The sequence below is a fragment of the Salvelinus sp. IW2-2015 genome, linkage group LG36 (genome assembly GCF_002910315.2).
Source record: "Salvelinus sp. IW2-2015 linkage group LG36, ASM291031v2, whole genome shotgun sequence".
Taxonomy (NCBI): Eukaryota; Metazoa; Chordata; class Actinopteri; order Salmoniformes; family Salmonidae; genus Salvelinus; species Salvelinus sp. IW2-2015.
The window spans coordinates 14,120,449-14,134,564 of NC_036875.1; the positions used below are offsets into that span (position 1 = coordinate 14,120,449).

Genomic DNA, 14,116 nt, shown 5'->3' on the forward strand with positions numbered 1-14,116 from the left:
ACATTGAAAATCTCTTGGGAAACATGCAATCTACAGTTTTTACTATCTTGTTTGTCAAAGTATGTTTAACTTTACATGGAAATACAGGTCAGTATTTTGCTCTTGGTCTTACCATAGAAGGCATAGCCAACCAACGTGCTGTCAAGCGATTGGCTATGTTTGTAGGTGAAGGTTTTAAACCTCCTTTTGTAGATATTCCTTTATAATTTCACGGTCTATTATACATTTATTTAACACTCTCATACATTCCTCAATCTATTGTATTGCCAATTGTGGGAACGAATGGTAACACTTGACATTTTGTCGTCGTCATTGCTGTAAATATTTGTTTACTTCCTTCTCTATAACGACCAGGAATGGTGTCTGTGACATTTACATACTGATGATGTAAATACACATAGGCCTAAGGTTTTATCCAGCAGCATTGCTGAATGGCAGATTTGCTCAAGAGTGTTTATCTCTATGAAGCAGGCTTAATTTCTCTAGTACCTCTTAAAATAGTCTAAGACCTGAAACAGTACTATTTCCCCACACCTGCTGCATGATGTACAGCAGAGTATCCCAACCTTTTTTGGTTACTGTACCACCAACTGAATTTTGCTCTGCCCGGAGTACCCTTGATGTGCCCCCTCATCTAAATTTKACTAGTAAGCCTATGGTCTCATGAGTCTGTTGATGGGTCGAATACCCTCAGGGKTCCTACTACCCCTGGTTGGGAACCACTGGTGTACAGTATATTGTCAGTATGTTCAAATGTATATCTCGGTGCTTTACAGCAGTGTTAGCTGAACTTCCAAGTCCCAGTAACATCAGGATTAACTCTGTCAACATGGGATTAGTGTTGGAGTGGGATGCACCTCAGAACCRCGCAGAAAACATAACCTACAGAGCAGRGTACAGGTGAGTGGAGACCGTGGTAATATGAAAAACAACACAATGGAGCTAAGTGAGGGTGACACATTGAAATATGAGGAACKTCCTCCTGTGGGTGCTGGGAAAGGGTAGAACTGACACACCTTCAAGTCGACTTTACCAGTAGACTCTCAATGTGTCATACACAGGCATGCTCACACTCTGGCATGCTCTTTGTACCTACACACGTTCCTACTTTTCTCATACAGTATTGCTCACACTGACACAAACACAGTCAGTATATTTCTAAGAAATGGGTGCAACTATTTCACTCCTATTTCACTTCCACCTCAAAAAGCACATGAAAGAGGATTTTGGCCCCACAATCTTATTAGAAACAGCTAAGATTAGCATTCCTGCAACATCATTTTGTTGAAATATAATATAATCTCTGAGAAATTAAGCTAATTGGCTATTTTAATTGATAGGATTCATATTCAATAAAAATAGGACCTAACACCTGAGTTGGCACACATTTTTCTAACAATGAGGATTCATTCCAAAGAAATTGTCAAAGCCCCCCTGGACCCCCACAGACCCCCCACACCAACAATGAGTATATGGTATCAGTTCTCTACATTTACATTTACATTTAAGTCATTTAGCAGACGCTCTTATCCAGAGCGACTTACAAATTGGTGCATTCACCTTATGATATCCAGTGGAACAACCACTTTACAATAGTACAATAGTGCATAGTGCTCTATGTCTGACAAGTAGTATGGAGGTGCGGCTCAGAGTATTGTTTCTTCATCCTATGCAATGCAATTGTTTTTTTATTCACCTGTTCAGAGAAATTTGTCATTGAAGTTGTTAGGTTTTTACAAATTAAATGAAAAGCTGAAATATGTTCAACCCCTTTGTTATGGCAAGCCTAAATATGTTCAGGAGTAAAAATRTGCTTAACATGTCACAAAATAAGTTGCATGGATTCACTCTGTGTGTGTTAATAGTGTTCTCTGTACCCCACACATACAATTATCTGTAAGGTTCCTCAGTCGAGCAGTGGCTTTCAAACACAGATTCAACCACGTCTACCAGGGTGGTTTACCATGACCTCAGAAAGAAAGCTGGGTAGATGGGTAAAAATGAAAAAAAGTAGATATTTAATATCCCTTTCATCTTGGTGAAGTTATTCATTACACTTTGGATGGTGTATCAATACACCCAGTCACTACAAAGATAAAGGCGTCCTTCCTAACTCAGTTGCCGGAGAGGAGTGAAACCGCTCAGGGATTTCACCAAGAAAACTGAGGATGGGTCAACAATATTGTAATTACCCTAAAATACTAACCTAAATGACAGAGTGAAAAGAAGTAAGCAAATATTCCGAAACATGTATCCTGTTTGCAAAAAGGCACTAAAGTAAAATGTGGCAAAGAAATTAACTGTATGTCCTCGGGGGCTCCAGAGTGGTGTAGTGGTCTAAGGCACTGCATCTCAGTGCAAGAGGCATCACTACAGTCCCTGGTTCGAATCCAGRCTGTATCACAACCGACCTTGATTGGGAGTCCCATAGGATAGGACGGCGCACAATTGGCCCAGGCTGTCATTGTTCTTAACTGACTTGCCTAGTTAAATAAAGGTTAAATAAATACAAATATATATAAAGTGTTATGTTTGSGGCAAATCAAAAACATTACTGAGTAACATTCTTCATATTTTCAAGCATGGTGGTTATGGGTATGCTTGTCATCTGCAAGGACTAGAGAGATTTTGGGGATAAAAAGAAACATGATACATCTATAAGCACAGGCAAAGTCCTAGAGCAGTGGTCGCCGACTGGTCGATCACGATCGACTGGTCGATCTTCAAGGCATTCCTAGTCGATCACCAAATATTTCTGTAGAAAAGCCAACGAACGATAAAGGCTTGCGCTCCTTTTTAAAAATTGTTGAGTTGTTGCCGGTAGGTGCACTTGATTCAAAAGTCCTGCGCACCGGATAAGCAAAGTGTTCCCATGAGACAAACTACGCCTACCCGGCGGACCGGCAAATCTGTGACTAAATGGAGTGCACCTACTGAGCTGCCCAATCGGATAGCTCAAATTACCGTGGCTACAGAGCTTCCATGACCCTGGCCACAGACAAGTTTAATAGGCTACTAGCCTGCGTAAGATKTAATAACTTTTAAAACCATGACCACAGAGGGTCATGTTAAGGAATACAGCAAAGAGCTGCTGTTTTGATGAGTGAGTTCGTGTTTAAGTTTATATTCAGCACTGTCACTGTTTTATTCAACACTATTACAAAACGTGCTTCTCCGTACTTCCGCTCGGGCTGCAGCTGCAATGAATGAATAGCCAAGTATTAAAAGCCCTGCGTTTTATTATTATTAGCTGCTCGTCGTGTCGATTTTAATATTAAGGAATATTTAACTTTCTCTGGTCATAGGAACAACATTAATTTGTGCATGAGGCAGATGCGGTGYGCCTCAAGTCTCGTCATCAGGTGGATGTCTGTGTCCCCTCTCTCTGGTCAGTCTCAGCGGAGGAAAGGAAGAAGAGAGCAGAGACCGTGAGAGGCGGTTGGGAAAGATAGTTTCGAACGGTCATCAAAGTCAGAAACTCGGGCGTCTTTCTAGAGCTCCGACTTTTCGACCTGAAGATCACTGACGTCGTGATTTGACCTTGTTGAACATCAGATGCAGGTACCATCAGTCCAGTAAAATAAATACGCTAATGTTCAATTCATGCTCCACAGTGCCTCACAAGTGCTAAACCAACTGCTCTATTTTGTTATCAAAGCTCGAGTTTTGAAATATAACATGGTCTGATTAACAATATTGGCAGGCCAATCATATAGCCAATATGCTGTGATAATGTATTAGGCCTACTTCCCAAACCTCATTCCTACAAAACTGTTTGTGTGAGGTTAATGTAAATAAAAAAACATCTGAGCAGTAGATAGATCTCAGCTTGCTTTTTGACTGCGAAAGTGATCTTGACTCAGAAAAGGTTGGTGACTGCTGTCCTAGAAGAAAACCTGGTTCAGTCTGCTTTCCAACAGACACTGGGAGACAAATTCACATTTCAGTGGGACAATAACCTAAAACAAGTCCAAATATACACTGTATTTGCTTACCAAGATGTTCCTTAGTGGCTTAGTCAGAGACACCTTCCAGTCCATGGCAAGACTTGAAAATGGCTGTCTAGCAATGACCAACAACCAACTTGACAGGGCTTGAAGAATAAACAAGTTATAATAATGTGTTGTAATCGCTGCCAAAGTTTATTCTAACATGTATTGACTTAGGGGTGTGAATACTTATGTAAATTAGATATTTCCGTATTTAATTTATCAATACATTTGCACACAAAAAAATACATATTTYMACTTTGTCATTATCGGGTATTGTAATACATTTTGAATACTCACACTGGGAAATCAGATGTTAGGTACTGTAACACAACAAAATATGGAATAAGTCCAGGGTATGAGTACTTTCTGAAGGCATTTACTAKGTACCATTTACTTGCATTGGATTTGTGCCACAAATGCTAAAAAGTTAGCATTTGAAACAGTAGCCAGGTAAAGAAAACCAAAGCATGGGTTGCTGTCACACCTTGTCCATAAACTGCCTAAAGGGTAAGGAACCCAATATGTCATTTTATTTATTTGGGCGATCTATCCCATTAACATTGAGGGGGCGGGGTGTGTATATATGTATCTATTTTTAATCATCTAGTAGCAGGAACAGCAACATCTAGTGGTCAGAACCTGGTAATATCAGGATGTAGGATAGGACATTTCTCAGAAAGAAAAACATTTAACATTTACATTACATTTAAGTCATTTAGCAGACGCTCTTATCCAGAGCGACTTACAAATTGGAAAGTTCATACATATTCATCCTGGTCCCCCCGTGGGGAATGAACCCACAACCCTGGCGTTGCAAGCGCCATGCTCTACCAACTGAGCCACACGGGACCATTGTTTAATAACAATAAATTCACTGCATTGGATGAAGAAACAATACTCAGAGCTGCAACTGTGTACTTTTTTTGTGCCTGGTTTGGTTGAGGGTCTGTCGGTGGCTGTTGACCATTTCTTTGTATTCCCCATGTCTTACTCATTGTTAGAAAAAAARTTTGGCCCAAATTGGATGTTAGGTACTGTATTTATTGGATATTGTATGAACGTTTAAAAGACGTCATTTATAGACGTCTGGGCCAMATCAARGCYGGTCCAGACCGAACAAAATCTGAACCAAACATAGACTTCTATGATTGGTTCAGATTTGGACCGGACCAAAAACCAATGTCTGTGGAAATCAAGGCYGATCTGGACYTCACCAAAAATAGACGTCCAAAAGGCATCTGCATCGGTCCGTGCTGACTGAGGTGTAGCCTGTTGCCTGAAATCTAATTTATGAATGGCCATTTATGTGGTAAGCCTTCCGTTTGTAAAACACCAAAAAAGGCGTCCGGACAGGACCAAAAAAAGACGTCGGCTCGTGCTTACTGGGGTGTAGCCTACCATGTCGGGCAATGGAATTTTATGAATACCCATCCATGTGGTGGGCCCACCGTTTGTAAAACAGGCCGTTGCCTTTTTGTCCTGATTCCTGTGACTAATCAATTTGGCTATTTAAGCTCTGAATATCAGCTATACAACTTTATGAGGAGTTATCGTGAGCCTATTTGCAATGTGTTTTACACAGCGGGAAATGCAGAAGTAAATATATTTTTTCCGCTATGATCAGCTTGTCAAAAATGGTCAGATACAAACTTGAAACCACTGATCATGACAATAGGGTGAAACTCCTCGACAACAGTTGTGATTGTCCATTCCATATCGTTCATTTTACTTTGACCTGTACTGTTTTTAGGATATGTCGTTTGTTAACATGACAGCGCATTTTTTATTTGATTGGACACCATTTTTAGGTTATGCTATTTGATCGGAGTAACGTACATGTAAAAAGAGTCTGTCTCATTAAATACATTATCTCAAGCTTGTAGGCTAAAGATAAGGCAGCATACTCTTTCTATCACATCCTATATCTGCTACATGATTTATGTTAGATAATTGTTTTGACTGAACGCTGGTGGAGCGCTGCAGAGATGCGTCTCTCCAACGGCACCCTGGAGAGGTGTAACGGATGTGAAATGGCTAGCTAGTTAGCGGGTACGCGCTACTAGCATTTAATCAGTTACGTACTTGCTCTGAGACTTAAGTAGGGTTTCCCCTTGCTCTGCAAGGGCGCGGCTTTTGTGGAGCGATGGGTACGACGCTTCGTGGCGACTGTTGTTGATGTGTGCAGAGGGTCCCTGGTTCGCGCCCGTGTCGGGGCGAGGGACGGTTTAAAGTTAACTGTTACAGAGGCACGCTGGGAATGGACAAGCAAAATAATTTGCACCCCTGCCTTTGATAAAGTGGCCACTGATTATCACAGGGCGGCATCAGCGTTCATCTAAAAAGGCCATATGCCACTGGTTGAGAGAAATTATCATTGTTTTTGGGCAGAATTATGTAAGGTTTTATGTGTTGTTGTTGGTGCGTCTTGGTCAGTTTAGCTCCGAAAATGCCGCCCTCGTCAATCTGCCGCCATAGGCTAATCCTGCCACCTAATCCTGCCTAATGAGCATCCAACCGTGCTGGTAATAATATTCTACTGCAATAACTATTATGCCATGTTTTGATTCAGGGGCTTGGTCAGCAGCTATGAGGTTGTATGTTGGAACACAACAGCCCAAAGCTGTGACTTCACCAGTCATCTACACAAATTTGGAGTGTACTTTTTCCAAGTGAGGGCAGAACGAGAGGGGGACACATCTCGCTGGATGAAGACCAGCGTGCAGTTTGTCATGGATGAACACAGTGAGTTTATACCCATCTCCGTAACAGCTTTGACAGATGTTCAGGGTATGAAAGTGTATTAACATGCACTCTTCAACCAGAGGTTGGGTGAATCCTGGAGCCTGACAGAATTGCCTCTTTAATAGACTAGTCTATGGTTATCAGCTAGCTAGTGTAATTTCTTTAACCCTCTTCATCTAAGAGGTGTTCACTTCCTCTAGGTCACTTCCTTTCAAATGTCTCTCTCTACAGCCACACTAGGCCCTCCCGGTGTGACGCTCGTCTCCAGTGGGGCTGACATTGAAGTGAGCATCAACGACCCRGTGCTCAGGATCTCTGAGTTCAAAGACGTATACAACCACGCAAARTTTAACATCWCCTWCTGGAAAGAGGGTCAGGAGGAGAAGGTATGGTGACCATTTTACTTTCTATTTTTTCACCAAGGGATCTGATAATGTTAAAACAAAGGAAAACAGACTGTCGCCGGATCTTTCACATCTGGTGGTTAACAAGCAGTACTTCATAGTAACGGGAGCCTATAAGGAGTATGAGGTACAGGTTTAAGCAGATTGCGAATTATACCGTGACATGTTTATGGATCTAATAGTAAAGACGTGTCATTTAACATTCAAAATAGTTTTATTACCTTTTTAATTTGGCATGAACACCAGTCATGATGTTTTCATCTTATTGTCAAACAAATCACTTGAAAAAGTAGACTACTTGTGCATGCCCGTCCACTCCAAAATAGTTCCAGCATCCAAACAGTGCACTGTGCGCTTGCGCCATTTGATGAATGGAAAGAGACATCTGTTACAAAACACCCAACAGTTTAATGACAATCGGCGATTATCATTGGGTCTACACTCTTGTAGCCTGAATTAATTGATGCGTCTTGCTGACTGTCCCAGCATGACAAGTGCAGACACGTGGGTGTTTTATTATTTATTTTTGCCTTGACACAGGTGGGGTTGTTCGTTTTAATTTGGAGTAAACTTATTTTAATATTTACCACTGTGGCAGTACATATGTCATTTTAAACAAATAAAATAATGGTAAAATTAGCATTACTTAGAGCATTACCCCCCYCCCAAAAAAACAAGTTTCACTTTGTTGCTTTTAGGGGGAACCTTCTGGGTTTAGGGTCAGAGCACAAAAACGACTTATCCATCTGCCAATGGTAACTGTTATGACTGTGCGTGGGATAATCTGATGGCGCTGTCGATCCTCACTACTTCTCTATCACCCCCTCAGACCAAAACTACGAATATCACCCCACTGCGTAAAGTGGTCTTGGCGCTGGAGCCATGGACCAGGTACTGTGTTCAGGTCTGGGTGTACACCCAGAGGTTCTCCAAACACAGCCAGCCCAGCAATGTTACGTGTGAGAGCACCGCTAAGGGTGAGCCCCATGTCTCTCGCTCTCTTTCCGCCTCTCTCTCTCTTCCTCCCTTTCATCGGTTAAACACAAATGATTAGGATTTGATTAGATTGCTGCCTTCAGTGCTTCTCCAAGTACAAGTCCCCCCTGCTCAACTAAATTCTTCCTCCCTGGTGTCCTTTTTCCAACCCCAACCACTCCTCAGGTAATGACAGGCCTTGGGTGGTAGCCCTGGTGACATTTGTGGTGATGGCTGTGGCAGTGGCCCTGCTGGCCCTGGCCTTCTGGTACTGCTACAGGGTGGTCCGCTTCCTCAGGCCCAAGGCCAAGCTGCCTGAACATTTCACAGAGGTCAGTAGTATGACGCATGATCATTGTGTTTTAATGAATAATAGACTGTGTTTCTTTGTGTGTAGCAGTGGAGGGTGATAAAGAGGAGAATGGGTCATAATAATGTTGTTCTCTGTAACACAATTAAGTAGTATTCTATTCTATGCAGTAGCTGTTGGATCCCCCATGCTCCTCCATCCTGGCCATACAGAGCAGCCCCCAGCCTGAGGAGGTGTACCATGAGCTCCGCATCATGCCAGGTGGGGCATAGACAAAGGAGAGCTCTATCTGGTGGTCGGAAGAACGTAATACACACAGACTGGCAGACAACACAGACCGTCTGGCTGTGTTCGAGAGTATCAAAACTGTGAATTGAGACTGACTGACAGATCTACAAATAATATTGAGAAGTTATTTACGATGCAAGGTGATTTGTTGATCAGTCGTTCTTGACCCGCCTTTAAAGTCGGCTGCAATGTTGAACACGTCCAAAGTGGGTGGGGAAGATATGGGTCAAAAATAGGAAGTGAGTAGACCGATGTGAAGAAAAGAGGACAAGGACTGAAATAGACGGCAGAAAAGAGGATGTGTATCTTATTGAGAAATAATAATCTGGATTTAGTGATTTTATTCATGTTGATGAAATGCTAAGAGAGCTACTTACTGTGATGTGTTTATTTATGTGACCTTTAGGCAATATTGATCATTATCATACACATATCATTCATTATGGCCATGCATGGTAAGCCTACACTGGCATTTTTTGGGTATCATGGGTATAGGGCAACGGAAAGGGCAACACCAGGAGGGGAGTATTACATGTTTATGCCTTGATGCACTCTGTGTTTGTGCCTATATGTCTCTGTGTGACTCTGTTTGTGAAGGATATTTAAAGGACCAATGCAGCAATTTTTATCTAAATATCAAATCATTTATGAGTAACAATGAAAACAATCAGAGTAAGTTACTTCAATTAAAATAGTTAAAAGGAAACTAATAGCTTTTTATCAAAGAGCAATTTCTTAATCAAGACATTTGCTAGGACTGTCTGGGAGTGCTTTAGGCAAAAACAGAAAATGAACTGTTATTGGCAGAGAGGTTTGGAACTCTTTCTTATTGGTCTATTAACTAATTTACCACATGGTGATGTTACCATGGAAGGCCAAAACTCCATCCGACATAAAAAGGCTGAAATTTCAGACGGTCTTTTCAAACAGCTCTTATACTTAAAGAACATTATCATAATTTTCATAATTTCACAGTATTATTCAAACCTCATAGTGTGGAAATTTAAAACACAGGTAACTTTTTGACTGCATTGGCCCTTTAACAGTTGAATGTACTCTATTAGCACTTGGAAGATGTCGTTTGACATTTGAAGTCATGTTTTATAGACTTTTTACCATTTATATTGTGGGAGACCACACACACACAAACAAGTTAAAAATGACTTGCCAAGGGAATAAATATATATTTTTAAATGCTCATAAATGGTTGGTGTTGCCACCTATCATTGGATATTATCAATGCATGTTTACTTAAAGTTGAAATATACTGAACAAAAATATAAACACAACATGCAACAATTTAAAGATTTTACTGAGTTACAGTTCATATATGGAAGTCAGTCAATTTAAATAAATTCATTAGGCCCTAATCTATGGATTTCACATGACTGGGCAGGGGCACAGCCATGGGTGGGCCTGGGAGGGCATAGGCCCACCCACTGGGGAGCCAAGTCCAGCCAATCAGAATTAGTTTTTCCCCACAAAAGGTCTTTATTACGGACATAAATACTCGTCAGTTTGATCAGCTGTCCTGGTGGCTGGTCTCAGATGATCTCGCAGGTGAAGAAGCTGGACGTAGAGGTCCTGGGCTGGCGTGGTATCATGTGGTCTGTGGTTGTGAGGCCGGTTGGACGTACTGCCAAATTCTATAAAACGATGTTAATGGGAGAGAAATGAACATTCAATTCTCTGGCAACAGCTCTGGTGGACATTCCTGCAGTCAGCATGCCAATTGCACATTCCCTCAAAACTTTAGACATCTGTGGCATTGTGTTGTGGGACACAACTGCACATTTTAGAGTGGCCTTTTATTGTACCCAGCACAAGGTGCACCTGTGTAATGATCATGCTGTTTAATCAGCTTCTTGATCAGGTGGATGGATTATCTTGGCAAAGGACAAATGCTCACTAACAGGGATGTAAACAAATTTGTGCACAAAATTTAGAGAAAAAATATTTTTGTGTGTATGGAAAATTTCTGGGGTCTTTTATTTCAGCTCATGATACATGGGACCAACACTTTAAATGTTGCGTTTATATTTTTTTCCAGTATCTATCTTTATGCTTACATCCTTACAATTCACACACATATCAAGAGAACATCCCTGGTCATCCCTCCTTCCTCTGATCTGACGGACTCACTAAACAATTGTGCCAGCTCAGCTCTGAACCGCGTAGCGCATAAAAATAGACTGTCCTCAGGTTGCAACACTCACTACCGAGTTCCAAACTGCATCTGGAAGCAACGTCAGCACAAGAACTGTTCGTCGGGATCTTCATAAAATGGGTTTTCATGGCCGAGCAGCCGCACACAAGCCTAAGATCACCATGTGCGATGCCAAGCGTTGGCTAGAGTGGTGTAAAGCCACTATTGGTCACCACCAACGCCTTCTCTGGAGTGATGAGTCACGCTTCACCATCTGGCAGTCCGACGGACGGATCTTGGTTTGGCAGATGCCAGGAGAACGCTACTTGCCAGAATGCATCGTGCTAACTGTAAAGTTTGGTGGAGGAGGAATAATGGTCTGGGGCTGCTAGTTCTAGGTCCCTTAGTTCCAGTGAAGGGAAATCTTAAAGCTACAGCATACAATGGCATAATAGACGATTATGTGCTTCCAACTGGGTGGCAACAGTTTGGGGAAGGCCCTTTCCTGTTTCAGAATGACAATGCCCCTGAGCACAAAGAAAGGTCCATACAGAAATGGTTTGTCGAGATCGGTGTGGAAGAACTTGACTGGCCTGCACAAGGCCCTGACCTTAACTCCATCGAACACCTTTGGGATGAATTGGAACGTGGACTGTGAGCCAGGGCTAATCTCCCAACATCCGTGCCCAACCTCACTAATGCTCTTGTGGCTGAATGGAAGCAAATCCCTGCAGCAATGTTCCAACATCTAGTGGAAAGCCTTCCCAGAAGAGTGGAGGCTGTTATAGCAGCGAAGGGGGGACCAACTCAATATTAATGCTCATGATTTTGGAATGAGATGTTTGACAAGCAGGTGTCCACATACCTTTGGTCATGTAGTGTATGTAGGCTACACTTGCCGCGTTCAAAACAACTGGGAACTTGGAAAAATACTAGGTCAAATTATGACGTCAGTGATCTTCAGGTTGGAAAGTCGGAGCTCTAGAAAGAGGCCCAAGTTCCCGAGTTGGAATTCTGAGTTGGATGACCGTTCAAATAGATATTTTTTTTCTTTGAGTTCCCAGTTGTTTTGAACACGGCAACTGTCCTGCAAAAAAATCAGACAAGTTTCAAATTCTCGCTGAAGTTTCAAGCCACAAATCATAAACTAGCTAGCTGGGGAGGAGGGCTCATTAGGACAACTGACTGAACTGAATCCGTTCGTCCCCCCCATAGACATTAAAACTAGGGTCTCCACTCAACTCTCAAGAAATATGTCATCCATGTTGGGCACCAGGCGTGTCCATATAGCTGTTCTCATTGTCTTCTTCGGTGGAGTTTATCGGCAGTTGGCATCCAAAGCTATGGTGCATTACCGCCACCTACTGTACTGGAGTGTGGGCCAGAGACAGGGAGAAACTAAATATACTCTTTAAACTAATTTCCTGTATCCCCTTCTCCCTCATTAGATCTCAGCCTCTCTTATTTCCCTCTGATACTGCCCACACTGTAGCAATACATGCTCCACGGTCTCTGTTTCCTGTCAGTAATAACGGTATTCCTGTTGGATGCTTTCCTATCACATTTAAGGACTTATTTAATCGGCTGAGTCCCACCCTTAATCTTGTACAAATAGCTCTTCTGTCCTTTCCTGCTGTCCTCCCCTCCCCGACTTTCCTCTGTACTGCCTGCCTTAGTATCTCTATTCCACTGCTCCTGCCATCTCTACACCATCACTGTCCATATTTTACTTTTTGCCTCTGCCTTGCTCATTGAAACTACAACATCCCCACTACTAAGTGCTTGTTTAGCCAGTACATCCACTGCCTCGTTCCCCTTCATCCCCACATGTCCTGGGACCCAAGTAAATCTTATTTGTATAACCATCAGTCTAATCCTGCCATGGGTTTGTAGCACCTCATAAAGCAGGTCTTGTCTGCTACGTGAGCTGAAAGACTGTAGACTCATCAAAACTGCTCATGAATCTGAGCAAATAACTACTCTTTCTGGCTTAACTTCCTCCACCCACTGCAAGGCCAACAGAATGGCCATCAGCTCCGCCATATATACAGCCAGATGATTAGTAATACGTTTCCTGACTTTTACCCCACATTCCTGCACTACAAATGCTGACCCAGTACTTCCTATCCTTGGATCTTTTGAACCGTCTGTGTATATGGCCAGACGACTCTTAAACCAATCAGATGGCTCAACACCCTCCCTATCTTTCTGTATTCTCGCCAATACTTCTAGATCTACAACTGGAGGAAGGAGTAGCCATGGTGGATTTACAGGAATAGCTACCGTTGGACTAAACCCCCTTCCATACAGTCCCATCTCCCTCGGCTGGGTATTACCCACCCACCCAAAGCTTGTGTTCTGTCCTTTCTCATGTTCGCAGTATGCCTGTAAAATATATTTTGCAGGATGAGACACCCCATGTCCCTGTAGGCTGACCCAATAATTAGTTGCCAGCTGCTGTCTCCTAATCTGCAATGGCATATCCCCCATCTCCACCTGTAGTGCAGCCACTGGGGACGTCCGAAACGCCCCACTACATATTCTGAGTCCTTGACCCTATATGACATCTAGCCTTTCCAATGAGGTCGGGGCTGCCGAACCATACGCTATACTGCCATAGTCTATTACCGATTGGATCAATGGAACATAAATGGTCCTCAATGGGGAAGGCCCAGCCCCCCAACTCCTTCCCGTCAGACAGTGCATCACACAGTCTTTCAAAAAATTGAAATCTATACCTTCAATGGGCAGTTTCAAATTCTCACTGAAACAATTGCTAATTAGTAGCACGTCTCAAAAGTGAGTCGTAAGATTATAATATGTGGCTGAGAAGGAAATGCCCGGGATAGCATATGGTCTACCTTTTGATGCCTAATGTGTATCATTTTGTGATAGTCTTGTGTGTGTATGTAAGACAATGAATGCTGTACAGTGATCCCTCGCCACTTCGCGGTTCACTTATCGCGGATTCGCTATTTCGCGGATTTTCATAATGCATTTTTTTTTTTTTTTGGTGCATTGTGCTCTGCATTCTGATTCGCTAAAAACTCACTCCCGCTTCTTGTATCAAAACATGCTACGAATTGTGCTATCATTTTGTCGTCTCGTGCAGTTATGTGTACGTACATAAAACAGCTTGGCAAATTTACATTAAGTTGGCCAAATTATCTTGTAATTTCGAACATCTCCTAAACCCATAATAACCCACTGCAGAGCGCAGTCAGGATGCAGCGGCCCAGTCTGAAGAGCAGTGAAACGG

The 14,116-nt window shown here is 42.4% G+C and overlaps 1 protein-coding gene across 2 annotated transcripts in view; it reads left to right on the plus strand.

Annotated features, from left to right (window-relative positions):
• Positions 1–13,904, plus strand: part of LOC111959546 (interleukin-10 receptor subunit beta-like) — a 28,547-nt gene extending 14,643 nt beyond the window's left edge. The window contains exons 6-11 of one of the 2 annotated variants that reach the window (XM_070437564.1): positions 777–900; positions 6,562–6,734; positions 6,966–7,120; positions 7,968–8,115; positions 8,300–8,445; positions 8,594–13,904. In XM_070437564.1, coding sequence (XP_070293665.1) covers positions 777–900; positions 6,562–6,734; positions 6,966–7,120; positions 7,968–8,115; positions 8,300–8,445; positions 8,594–8,596 — 749 coding nt within the window. In that variant the 3' untranslated portion in view covers positions 8,597–13,904. The remainder of the gene's footprint in view (positions 1–776; positions 901–6,561; positions 6,735–6,965; positions 7,121–7,967; positions 8,116–8,299; positions 8,446–8,593) is intronic. The other variant, XM_023981182.2, reaches the window with a different exon arrangement.
• Positions 13,905–14,116: the final 212 nt, after the last annotated feature.